Here is a 13,816-nt window from a genome sequence, read left to right as displayed (position 1 = left end):
AAATCAAGACATATAGTTTTGATTACTAACATTGACAAACATGCTTGAGATAGCAACGCATACGAGTTCGACCGAGCAATGCTCTAACAAAGACATTATTTGAAAGGTAGAAAATTTATTATCAAAATTGATCATCAATGTATTCAATGCTTTCTTGAACAAAAAATTACTACTTCCTTACAACAGAAATGCCATATGAAACTGTTGGGTTTGATTATGTAATCCAATACAAGAAAGGCTCTGAAAATGTGGTGGCTGATGCTCTCTCTAGAATACTTATGGATTCAGCTACTTGCAATTCTATGTCCCTCTCTACACCAACTTGGGTACAAGATGTTCTTCTCAGCTATGTCTAAGATACAAAAGCAGAGCAACTCACTTCCAACTACTTTTGCGTCCTACCTTTGTTCCCCCATTTCACCTATAAAGAGGGTATCTTGAGACATAAAAACATAATTTATATTGGTACTAGAAGTAAAGTCAGATACAATCTTTTAGAGTCATTACATGCTTCTCTGTGGGTGTCCATTCAGGTATGCAGGCAACCTATTTGAGAGCTAGAAGACATTTTTATTGGCAAGGGAAGAAGAAGGATATATTACTTTTTATCTCCCACTGTGACATTTGTCAAAGAAATAAAGGTGATGCCACTACTCATGCTGGTCTTCTAGTCTACAGCCTCTTCTTATTCTTGATCATGCTTGGAAACACATTTTATTATGGACTTCGTTGAAGGCTTTCCTATTAGTGACAGAAAAAGTGTTGTTTTGGTCACTGTGGATAGACTCACCAAATATGCCCACTTCATCGCTCTCAAACATCCTTACACAGTTGCATCTGTGGCAAAGGCCTTCCTATATCAGGTATTCAAACTCCATGGATTACCTTCTTCTATTGTATCTGACAGGTACATGGTCATTACAAGTAATTTTTGGCAAGATTGGTTCAAATCTTTGGGAACTAGTTTGAACTTGAGTACATACTATCACCCACAGACAAATGCACATACTTAAAGAGTTAATGCATGCTTGGAGAATTATTTGAGGTGCATCACTGGTCACAAACCTAGCGGCTGGACTCAATGGCTTTCCCTTGCTGAGTGGTGGTATAATGCAAGTTTTCATAGAGGACTAAAAATATCGCCCTTTGAAGCACTCTATGGATATTCACCTTCTCATCTGGCATTTCCCTCTACTACCACCACCTCTTTAGCTGCAGTAGAAACTTACTTGAAGGAGAGAGCATGTATGATAGACTTACTTAAAGAATCACTCCACAAATCTCAGGAACGGATGAAACTCTATGCAGATACATCAAGAGTTGAGAGGTCTTTTGAAGTGGGAGATTTAGTCTACCTCAAACTACAACCATATAGACAAGCCTTTGTGTCCTTGAGACGCAATTCCAAACTCTCTACTAAGTTTTATGGTCCTTTTCCAGTTCTGCTGAAGATATGACAAGTGGCTTACAAGTTGGAGTTACCTTCTCACTCTCGTATTCACCCCGTGTTCCATGTCTCTCAGTTGAAAAGGCACATAGGTGCGAAAAATACTCCTTTTCCTACATTACCAGTTGTTGATCTCATTGGGGATATCATTATGCTACCAGAGAAGGTGTTATCCACAAGGAATGTACTCATTGGTAACAAACTAATTCGACATGTGTTGGTTTAATGGACCAATTCCTCACCGGAGAACGCAACTTGGGAAGCTATCTCTAACATCAAAACTCACTATCCTAGGTTTATCCTTGAGGACAAAGATGATTCTCAGAAGGAGGCAATGTTGCATGCTTTGCAGTAGTGTCTACCACATGGGCTGCCTTTAGTCATACAATAATACAATAGAGTGCCTCACGAAATGTAGTTAGACTGTTATTTAGGAATTAGCATGTCCATTCGATTTGAGTCACGTGTCAGTCATCCATTGTGTCTTCTTTAGGGTTTCAATGATTGGTATAAATTTGTAAGAGAAATCTCTTCTCAGATAATGAAAAATAAATGAAAAGAACCCTAATGGATGCGCTGTATTTCAGCTCGGATTCTGGCCTAAATCTTTGATTTGGGAAGTTACTATTATCTCTCAATCAGTTTTTCATCATTTATGGTTGTAAATTGTTGTTAGTGTATAACATTGTGATCGAAGATTAACTCCAACTACTTCCCCGCGGGATACAGCAGGTCATATCTACTTTAGGTCTTGACTCCGACTACTTCCCGCGAGATACAACGACTACAACGGATCATGTCCACTTTAGGTGTTGACTCCGACTACTTCTTCCCCGCTGTTTACTTTAGGTCTTGACTCAACTTATCTGGTATGAGTGGTTCATAAGTCCCCAACATATTCCTTACAAATCCGGGAATATTCATTTATTTTTTCCTCCATTCCTTACTAACCAGAGAATATTCACCTGGCTAAATTGGGGCCTATAAGAATTAATTTGGGCCTATCACTACGTGACAAAAAAGAGCCATTTTGAAATAAAATGGAAAACTCCTTAACCAATTATTTTTTTAATGACAAAATTATCCCTGATTAATTAGTGTTAATATGGATGATTAGTGATAAAATTTCGTGTTAGATGTGAAATTAACTTGTGTTAATGATTCATCTGAGTATGAAAATTTTTAATTTTTTTTTTTTTTGAAGAACACCAACTCAGAATCGGTTTATGTTGTCATTGGTATCAACCGATTATCCAGAACCGGTTTATATGGACATGAACATAGACCGATTGTGGGTTAAAAAAAATATAAAATATTTGTAGCTTATGTGTTGTTAAACATTAAATAAAATTAAAATTCATTTTTATACCCGAGTTAAGAATGAGTATGACTTCATACTCGATTTCAGATCGTTTAAGAAGTTGTACTCGTTTTCAATTCGAGTATAAAGTTATACTCATTTTCAATTCGAGTACAGAACTATTTTCATTTTATTTGTAATCAAAACAAAATCGAGTATGATTTCATACTCATTTTATGATCGAGTATTAACTGAAAAAAAATGGGTTAACCAGAATCGGTTTACACGATACATATGTAAAAACCGACTCCTGACATTGCACAACAGGAATCGGTTTATAAGAATGCTCATGTAATCTGATTCTAACAAAAAAAAGATACAAAAGAATTGAGAGCAACAATCGGTTTACTCGACACACATATAAAATCCAATTCTAACATTATACATCAACAATCGGTTTTTATAAGTGCAGATGTAATCCGATTCTGGTTCAAATTTTTATCGAACCAGAAAACATATCAAGGAGAATCGATCTTTGTGGGCATGAACATAAACCGTTTCTATCTGCAATCGGATCACATATACATTAACGTTAACCGGTTCTGACAAACCAGGAAAAATTTGATTTCAAAATTTTCAATTTTTGAGCAATTTTATGCTACTAAAACCTAATTTATAGGATTGGGTTGAGAAGAAAAGAAGAAGAATCAGTTGAAGTGGAGATGGAAATGAATTTGATTTTGACTTTAGTTTTTAATTTTAGGATTTTAGTTTTATGATTTTGATTTTGATTTTAGTTTTTAAATTTTATGTTTTTAGGCTTATGATTTTGATTTTAGTTTTTAATTATATGATTAGGATTTGATGGGGACAAATTAGTAGTATTAATATTTGATAGAGGGTAAAATGGTAGTTTCATCAAACTTAGACACCCCTTATCATTTTTTATGGGGTGGATGAAAAATCCGTAAGCCCCAATTTAGATAGGAATATTCATGATTTCGGATTTCGTGTGTTTATACTTTTTTATTTTTTATTTTAGCGTGCAGTTGCAATTTAGTAGCAAATATTCGCTTTATTTTCCTTTTTATTTTTCCTTTCCTTCGGGGATCCTGGCTTTGTCCCTTCCATGTTTCTTTTGTCATTTCCTTTTAAAACAGAAAAGGAAAAAAATCTTAAATCTACTAAAAATGTTACTTTAGGCAGTGAGTCCTGCCTGGCTCAAACAATCAGTGTATCTCATACTTCTGCATCTCATTCTTTCATTAATAACAACCAAAATGCAGGACAAGGCAGACAATTTTAGGTAGTTCTACGCGAAAGTATTTAATAAAGCAACATTGTTCATCCAAAATAGGCTACACATTGATTACAAGATGAACTGCATACGTAAACAATAAACACCGAGAGTAAACAAAAGATAAAAACTAAGACTCTGATATGAACCACCTCAGAAGAAGGAACTTGATCAGGGGGTGCAATGAATCTTGACACCAAGGTGCTTCCCTGCAGCATCAAGAATATGGTTGATCTGCTTCTGGGCAGCCTCAGCATAGTAAGCCTTCAAGAAAGCATCTCTTTCTTTAACATGACGAGCAGCATCAACGGCATCCTTCTGGGCTTGCTCCTTAACCCTTGTCAATTCCTCTTCAACTTGCTTAACGCGAACACCATTGGCAGACGCAAGACCCTCAGCAAGAGTAGTTAAGTTCTGTTGTTTCAACAGATCACCCTCTAGGTTATCAACTTTGTTAGTTAAGGTATTGAGCTTTGCTTGGAGATCTGCAAGGAACAACAAGGAGAGAAATCAGACTAAATGTAAACCAAAACATGATCCCACTTAAAACTACTATTACAGCTACCTTCGGCATGACTAAATGACTAAATGACTGAAGTTGTTCAGCCTGTTCGCAGGTTGCTCAATGCGACTGAAGTCCTCTCAAAGTGGGGATAGTTCATCCCATCTCCATCTAGTTCTACCTTTTGCATTAAATTTTTATGACACAGAACGGGAATTAGTCATCTGCTTAGCAAACTTCATTGTGTGCGCCTTTTGCCTGGCTTGCTTCTCACGCAAGGCAGTCGGAGCAAACTCAGAATTCTCGAGAGAAGTTTTAAGCTTGCAGGAAAATACAACAGCCTTGCTACAATATGCAGTTACTTTCTCTAGAGAATCATTAGCTCGGGTTAGGTCAGCATGCAGCCCATTATAAGAGGAAGCTGGAGGACGCACCGCATCCATATCAGAAATGTGTTCTTCCAGCTGGGATACCATTAAGTTCAACTGGCAATTGTGGTTTGCTTCCAATCAATTTTGGTTGAACACTGAGAAAAATAATGGCAAAACGAGGTACCCAAGTTGGTATACTCTTCAGGCAAGTCGGAGATCATTCTTTCCAACTTCTCAATGTACATAATTTCATCTCTGACCTGCATTTTTAACCTCTTAACTTCGGTTTCCAAAGCCCACTCACAACCTTTGAGTCGGAAATTTTGACCACGTAGCCTCTCCAACTCATCCAACTGACCACCAGGAGGACTATCTCATGAAATCAATACGCGAACTCAAAAGAAAATAGAAACACGGAGAGTAAAGAGTGAACTCATACCCAAGGACTTAGAAGTTGCAGCAGCTAAGGCATTATCAGCCACATCACGAGCCTGCACAGCAGCTACACGAGCTAGTTCTGCCTCCGCAGCAGCTTTTTTACTGTCCTCAAGCTCTTTCTGAAGAGTTCCCATCTGGCTAGCCAGATCTTTGTGCCCACCTTGATTCTGCAGAACCTCATCCAATTGCTTCTGAAGATCTACGCGCTGACCACTCACGAGTTCAAGGTTGGACTGCGACTGCTCAAAAAGAGCAGAGAACTTGGCAGTTTTTGCTTTATAAAGCAGGTACAGTTGGAAGCAATAGTCCTTCCCACGAGCAAACTGAAAAATATGGGAAGAAATTAGCTAACGGAGAGGACACCCAGCACATCCATAAAGAATAAACTGGCCCAGCAAGTGAGAATAACTGTCCATAAAGGCCTCCATCTTCAGAAGTACCTAATATGAAGCTTCCACAAAGACTCGTTTACTTACAGTGTACGAGTTAAACTGGCCCAGCAAGTGAGAATAACTGTCCATAAAGGCCTCCATCTCTTTCACTCCTGTCGCAGAGATAAGACCAAATTGTTGCGCCTCTTCACACAGGCTGGGTATCAACCCAGAAGGTGCAGTATCAGGTCTTTTACGAATCAGAGATTCCTCTCTAGAAGGAATATAAGAAGGACGAGACTGCTCGAGCACGTGCCTCAGAATTTCATCATCGGGCGCACTAACATCAAAATCCAGGGAGGACGCAAGGCCTTTGACTACGTCCCGCACGATAGCCACTCTCTCAGAATACACAGGTACGGTGGTCGTAGAGTTCCCAGTCACAGGTAAACGCGTACTACCTATAGTATGGATGCCGTTGGCATTCACTACTTCCTGAGCAAACCCGGATGATGGCAGAGTAGTAACTCTAACATCCATGATAACCCGGTCACCATTCTCAGGAGAAGCACCAGCAGAGTTAATTGGTTCACACGATTCCCAATAAATAGATGGCAACTGAGGAGGAGAAAGAGACAAGTACATCGTAGATGTGTCCGCCGAAGTAGTCTGCGGGAAGGCAAACTGAGACTCTTCGACGGAAGGAAGAAACTTATCAAAGGATAGTTCACTGATGTCATCCACCTTAATAACCTGAGCCACGGAATCACTGCCGACATCAGAAGCTGGAACCAACTTCAGGGAACCAGGATCAACAAAATCATCGACAATCTCATCAGAGTCAGAATACGTCCTATCCTTTGAAGCACTAGCATCGCCATGAGAACTGGCATTATCAGCAACATTCTCGCCATAATCATCAATCCTCATAGTTTCATCTTCCTCAGCAACCTCTAAGTAATTCTCCAAGGGAGGACTATCGACAGCATCATCAACATTGTCATGTTCAACAGAAGAAACATTAGTAGACTTGGCTGTACACCATGTGCGCCTTATTTTCTTCTCGGACTAGGAGGAGGAAAAGATATCACTTGTAAGGCAAAGATCAAGGAAGCAAGAAGCAGATATAGCAAAGGACAATCTTTACCTTTTCAAGAGAAACAGGGTTGCGCGGCCTCTTCTTCACTGGAGAGGCACCCACAGTACGAGTCGAGAAACCAGAAGATCGCATAGGTGCGTCCTGGGAGTCAAAAGAGACGTAAGGACGAGAATTTAAGAAACATGTAACTATACCAGCCAGAATAACAGAAGCGCTCACCTCGCCACAGCCTTTGATGTTGAAAACCCAAGGTTCATAATTGGGATACCTGCTTGGAGATGTCATACGAGGAAGGTTGCCGACCCATCCCCACGCCCACGGACCCTTGACCCAGAGAAGAGTACGGTACCACTTGTCATCATGGTCCTGACGCAGCTTCTGATATCCGCGGATAGACTGGGAGGTACCAGGTATCGATTTGAGCTTGGTCTTATCAATCTCGGCGAGTAGACGCACTTCATCTGCGCCCACCTGAGCAGCAGCACGAGTCATGCGTCTTGGACCCACGCTCCAAGGCATGAGATTGCTCTTTGCCACAGAATCACCCCAGGTGATATTAAAGTTTGCAGGAGCATAGACAGAGGCATCAAAGACAGGCTTATAACACTCAATAGTAGTGCCACCTTGACTGCGAAACCAACACTCTCGCATCATGCGGTACCAGTTGCCATTGTACTGCATAACCCCCCTGGTGTACATCTTGCGACCAGGATTCTGACGTGTAGCAAGAATATCATAATAGAAGGGGTGCTCTTGGTTGTACAGAGGGAGAACCAGACCCGCGTCCAGCTGACCAACTGCGATCAGCAGATTTTGAGAATCGTATTTGAAATTCTTGATCAGAGCTTCTGTTAGAACATCATGATCATCATAGAAGCTCACATCGAACTTTTGCAGATTATACTTTTCCTTAATCTGCTCGATTGACATTGTACGATAGCTGTCAGCATCACTCATGGGCCTTCCTTTTGAATTCAGACGAGGAGGAGGGAGCAGCGATACCGCATCAGGCTGCAGCGACGCAACTTGAGAAGTGGGAGCACGCTTGTGCTTAGAACGATCATGCTCCCGACAAGCCATGTCCTTAGCACGTGAAGGAACATCCTGAGCAGAGCGGTGGGTTAACGGACTCACTGCATAACGACTCCCAGGGCGAGAAGGCTGAATCTGTCTCTCCTTTTGATGAGAACTGCATGAGTAATATTTGTCATCTTCTATACGAGAACTGCGTGCACTCCTGTTAGTCATCCTAGGCTGCAAAGATGCTATAAAGTTAGCACTAAATAACAGAATCACACAACTCAGGAAGCCAAGACAAAGATTTCGGCAACAATCAGAAACATCATGACTAGGTAATGGCCATGAATATGATATGTTTTACAAAGAAAAGGGAAAACACAACAGAGGGTGCAAAATTCTGTGAAGGAATTGTGTCACCAGCATCCTTCAACCAGTAACCACAACAAGCTCCGGAACTAACAGTACCAATATTGGTTATGGAAAGTGTACGAACAGATCGGACTAGATGATGCAAAGAAATGAATTTAACATGTGTAGCGTAAATCCTAAAACTTTTAAAGATTCAGCTAAAGGCCCATTTGGGAAATTCATTTTTGTTGATCCATGCTTAGCATGAGAAAACAAGAGCCCATCCTGTGACATAAAGTAACTCGGTTGTACGAGGCATTACAAGTTCACTTACTATTTAAGTACCCATAGATTATGGTTTGCTTACTTCAATGACAAATGCATCAAGATCGGCTCTTTCCCTAGGGCCTTGCAGCAATACTTCCCGAAGCAGTCTCTTGTTGCGCAGTACAACGTTAGTGGTACCAGAGATCCAAGTAGGAACCTAAAACAGAAAAGTCGAAATTAAGATTGATAATGATGCAATACTAAAGAGACGGAACGAGAAGGATAAAATGAGTGAAAATGACTTGTAAAAACATTTGATCCCACAGCCACAGCCAAAGCACAGAAGCGGTTTATCATACTATCCTAAAGGGTGGTCATGTCAATCTATGATCAGAGTATATCTATTTTTTCACGGTCACTAAAATCACTAGCACATGTTGCATTCAATATGATACACATTGCTCAGGCATCTAAAATACATGTTTCTGAAAGTAAGTAACGATGCTCATAGAGTGATAGCACTGTAAGACTAGTTGTTACCAAAATAAGTATGCATGCATGTATTCTTTAACTAACGACGGGTTTCAGGTAAAATTAAATATACCCATTTTAATTAACAGTAATACAAAGCGAGTGACTTGATAAACTCTGAAGTTTTTAAGTGTAAGATTGTCTTTTGGTTTGAACATTCTGTCAAACATCATGTAAACAACAACATTTTATCTCCAATGTTTTGACAATGGTGGTTTACAATTGGCCAACTTTAGGAGGCCTTCTATATGGTGACATAGAATGCATTTGTCCATCGGATTCCTTGTACAAAAAAAAAACTGAAATTGAGGTTCATCTTGAGATTCTTGACGGACTTCTTTCAACTAAAATCAAATAAACATATTATCAGTTCAAAGTTCATCTTCATCCACTAAATGGATCAGATGATTCGGACTGTAAACCACCTGCAATAGCAACGGGTAAAGAAGATGAACTATTCGAATAACTGGGGGTTCGACCAAACATATATAAAAACCCAGAAAAAAAAATGTGAACAGAAAATTGGAATTTCACAAAATTAATATGATTAACCATTCAACAGATTGACAAACAAAATTTCATCAACGAATTTCAATTTCTGTTACAGAAAACGAAATGACGAAGAATCAATGGAGAAGTAGATGATTATATTAGATACAAAAAAAAAAAAACAATATAAGATAGTTACTTCCACCCAGCCTTGCAGTCGCTCACCAATTCTTAACTCGTTCTATTTGTTTCACCGAGCTGTTATGACTAAGTGGGGATAACAAACTCACACAACACATAAATTCAAACCGCCCATTCTCAAATTAAATGACAGAAGGAAACAAAAATAAAAATGGATCCTGTTATACTGACTAGCACGTAAGAAAAGATAGAAAACCAAAAATCAACAACCCAAAACTTACTTGAATCAACTATTCATGAAACTCTTTATCTTCAATTTAACCACTCTCTCTCTCTCTTAGTACTTATTTTCTTGCACACATTTTCTTCTTTTTACCGCCTTGCATAAAATCCATCTTCTGAGTTTTGATTCTTCCCGAATCTGATTCTGTTCTTTAAGTGATAGTTTGGAAAAAAAAAAGTGAGACGAAGAGGAAGAGAAAGGCGGAGGACGAAGTTCAGGTTAGGTTTACCTTTGTTCTTTTTAGTTTTTATTATTTATTCATTTATACAAAATTAACCTGAACTACCGTACTAACCTTTTAGTTGTAGTAAGTTTACACACATGTTCGTGACAGCTATCGTAAGGGTGGACTTCCCACCCTTAGATGTTATCTTGTGGATATACACAGCCTTCATTAATAAATAAAAAATATATATATTATATTTAAAACGAAAGTAATAATAATTAAAAGAAATATATTAGTAATAATAATTAAAAAAGAAATTATTAGTAATAATTAAAAATATACTATATTAACTAGTTGGAAGCCTAACAAGCTAAGCTCCAACGACATACTACTACATTAGTTGAACAGGTTGTCATGCTAACCTATCAGCGAGCCTCATGGGTAACCTAGCTAAGGGAGCCGAAGCGGACGGGGGCTGAGATTGTGTCACAAGGGGGACAAGCTAACACTACCTTGGAAGCCTGACAAGCTAAGCTCCAACGACATACTACTACATTAATTGAACAGGTTGTCGTGCTAACCTACCAGTGAGCCTCATGGGTAACCTAGCTAAGAGAGCCGAAGCGAATGGGGGCTGAGATTGTGTCAAGGGGGGCAATCTAACACTACCTTGGAAGCCTAACAAGCTAAACTCCAACGACATACTACTACATTAATTGAATAGGTTGCCGTGCTAACCTACCAGCGAGCCTCATGGGTAACCTAGTTAAGGGAGCCGAAGCGGATGGGGATGAGATTGTGTCACAAGGGGGGCAAGCTAACACTACCTTCCATGTTAATTCCTGCAATATTATTCCATTGGGGGGTCGAACCTGGAACCTCCTGCAACGCATGAAACTTTGGAAAACGTGGATGACTAGCTGAGTATTATATTTAATGTTTTTATTATCTTTTATATGTCCCTATATATTTTATATGTATTAGTCCTCTGATACCTCTAGTAATTTTAGAATTCTAGCTCGTACGATTACCATATGTTTTAGTATTTTCAGTGTTTCTAAACCTTAATACAGTTCTCTTCTTCTTTTGGAATATAGAAAAGGTTTGTGATTGATTTTTTGAATATATGGTGTCTTTAAGGATCGATAATTATGATTTGTGAATGATCTTCTGATATCTCGTTTTTTTTACTTCGATATATATAGAGAACCTGTGAACACGTAAATCACGATGGCATCCACATGTTTACAAACAATATCCGCATTTGTAACTAAAGCGTTATAAGAAATAAATTGATGTGAAATGACATAAAACACAATGACTCATCGACTCAGAGTCTTCGGACTCGTCATTTCCTAGTCGGGAGGGATTGATTCATCCATTCTGCATAATTACGATGATTGTATCATGAAGCTTAATGACAATAACAAAAAGTAAAGTGCTGAAATGTAAATAAGACAGTGATTTACGTGGTTCAGCACTAAGGCTTACATCCACGGGGTTGGTGTTTCACTATGTGTTGAGGAATTACAAAGATAGTCGAATGACTTTAGGTGAATAACGATGCTTAAAGGGGAAATATGATTCATACTTACTCTTCCTATTTCTCTTCTCTAGTTGCTAAAAACTGTTCGACCCCTTCTCTCTTAGTGGAGAGGGGTATTTATAGAGATAGCAAGTGGGGTCCACTGCTAAAGTCGATTGTCACCTTATCTTCTTTTTCTTTCTGCTGATCCCGCTGGTGTCTTCGTCTTCTACCGATGCCCCAAGCGGTTATACTTGGTGACGACGAGGCGACTCTTTCTCCTCCATAGGCTGGTTTACACGTACCCTATGTATAGAGTGTTTAATGCGGGTGGTTGGGCTGTCTGCACGCGCCAGACAGCTGTCTGCGTCTCCCATCACATCCGTGTTAGTTAGACTATCCCTCGTCGTTGATCTTAGATCCTTCTCGATATGGAATAAAGTGAGTCCTTGGGTGTTCTTCAGTGCTTCGCGGTGGCTCGTGCTTTCAGTGCTCCATGATTCCTATCCATCGGATCAGTTCGATGATGAATATATGCTGACGACAGATGCTACTTGGGTGTTGATACGTGGCATCGTGTCTTGATGTTCCAAGTTGTGTGCTCTCCACGTGTAATTCCCCGGACACGTGGCGAGTGATGAATTATGTGTATACAGAACCCAAGTGTTTCTCTATTTGCTATGAACTTGTCAAATTTTGTTTCTTTGTTTCCACCACGGAAATAATTATTTTCTTCCTCGACACGATCTACAAATAAAACTTGATGCAATAATTATGAGTTAACTCCTAATGCACTAATATATGGATGTTATTAATTAGTTCACTGATCTTATTAGAAATTAAAATATGAAATATATTTATATCTAATGAGTAAAGATACACAACACCAATCGTATGATTCATTCCTTCAAAGACATCCCTACTGATCACAATCATATTTCCATCGATATTCCAAAAAAAAAAAAAAAAAAAAAAAACTCAGGTTTAGGTTTAAGAAAGTGAAAAAGTAAAAATAATGCTTTGATATCACGCGATAGATCTTTTGATTTGCTAGAGGATTTGAGTAAAATTAAAAAATTGTTGTAGTAGAGTGGTTCATGGTATGGATGACCACTCCTTATGGCTAAGTGCATGGCACATTTCTTTGTGTTGGACACATGTAGAACTAGTCCTTTGTTACTAGACACATGTCTTCCCCTTCACAACAAGTGTACTATGAACGGTTCGGCAAGTGAGCAAAATGATTGTGCGTCACAGAGTTGCAGACCAAGTCAGTGTGCAGCCAGAATGACGCGACACTGCGTAGACTCTCAAGTACTAGGAATGGCAAAAACTCGCAGGCCCAGTGAAGCGCAAAGGTGCCGCTACACTGTAAAGACATTTGGCTAAGTAATGAAGCTTATTGGCAAACACAACAAGGCTTCATTGAAGGAAATGCAAGATATGGACAAAGTGGCAGATGCAATATGCGATGTTGGCATTAAGGCATATCCATGGAATTGAGTTGGCCCAAACTCAAGGATGATGCAAGAGTGAAGAATAGGCCACGAGTTGGTATATGGCATTAGTTCAAGGCTGGCCAAAGCTTGAACAATGCAAACAAGCTAGTAATGCAAGAGTGGCATTACTATTGTCAAGCAGATTGGCTAAGTGAATCATATGGCACCAGATAACCAGATTGATCTAAGGAGTTGGCCTCGATGGTTGAATCACAAGTGCATTAGCTTAGAGTGATAAGCATGCAGGGCCAAGATGGCTGAGCATTGGAGCGAGGCAGAATTCAGTAAAGCGCAACAGTTGTGCAAAATAGCTCAAGAGACGGTTATAAGTTGGTTACGAGCTTCACAAGCGTGCCAATAGTGTGAGACAAAGTTGAATGGTTATAAAGTGAGTTTATAACCATATGAGAGTGTCCAAAACCGTTTGGGACAGGGGTGTCATGAGGTGGCACAAATCAGAAGAGGCTAGTTAGTTATGCACACTTTATGCGGTTATGGAAACTACTTGGACACTTGGATGTCCAAGGATTGTGCAAGCGGTTGCACAGAAGTTTGGCCTGATCTTTAGCTTGTATAAATAGCTTAGAGATTAATAATGTTAGGGTTGTTCGTTTGAGAGAAGAACCACTAATGTATAGAGAGTTTTAGGCATTCACCAAGAGGGTGAATAACCTGTTTTGGTCCATGGGATGGACGAGTTTTGTAATCTTCCTTTAGTGCAA

At 39.4% G+C, this 13,816-nt stretch overlaps 1 protein-coding gene across 2 annotated transcripts; it reads right to left on the bottom strand.

Annotated features, from left to right (window-relative positions):
- Positions 1–3,980: 3,980 nt before the first annotated feature.
- LOC113357443 lies at positions 3,981–10,122 on the bottom strand. 2 transcript variants are annotated; one of them, XM_026600835.1, is made up of 7 exons: positions 9,903–10,122; positions 8,528–8,677; positions 7,045–8,079; positions 6,874–6,966; positions 5,832–6,794; positions 5,357–5,678; positions 3,981–4,529 (listed from the first exon to the last, which is right to left on the bottom strand). In XM_026600835.1, the coding sequence occupies exons 3-7, from the start codon at positions 8,071–8,073 to the stop codon at positions 4,216–4,218; spliced, it is 2,721 nt and encodes a 906-aa protein (XP_026456620.1). In that variant the 5' UTR covers positions 8,074–8,079; positions 8,528–8,677; positions 9,903–10,122; the 3' UTR covers positions 3,981–4,215. The 2 variants fall into 2 exon arrangements, with proteins under 2 accessions (XP_026456620.1, XP_026456619.1); XM_026600834.1 differs by having other exon boundaries at positions 8,561–8,677.
- Positions 10,123–13,816: the final 3,694 nt, after the last annotated feature.

This window comes from Papaver somniferum, chromosome 3 (assembly GCF_003573695.1).
Source record: "Papaver somniferum cultivar HN1 chromosome 3, ASM357369v1, whole genome shotgun sequence".
In the NCBI taxonomy this organism is placed as follows: domain Eukaryota; kingdom Viridiplantae; phylum Streptophyta; class Magnoliopsida; order Ranunculales; family Papaveraceae; genus Papaver; species Papaver somniferum.
Note: the sequence above shows the minus strand (reverse complement) of the source record. Positions and strands in the feature narration are given on the sequence as shown.

Bases quoted from the DNA above. Each gene is read 5' to 3' on its own strand.
- LOC113357443 (XM_026600835.1), bottom strand. From the start codon at position 8,073: ATGACTAACAGGAGTGCACGCAGTTCTCGTATAGAAGATGACAAATAT. The intron at 6,795-6,873 runs GTAAAGATTGTC...TCCTCCTCCTAG, and splicing joins ACCCTGTTTCTCTTGAAAAG to TCCGAGAAGAAAATAAGGCG. The intron at 5,679-5,831 runs GTAAGTAAACGA...CATATTTTTCAG, and splicing joins GCCAGTTTAACTCGTACACT to TTTGCTCGTGGGAAGGACTA.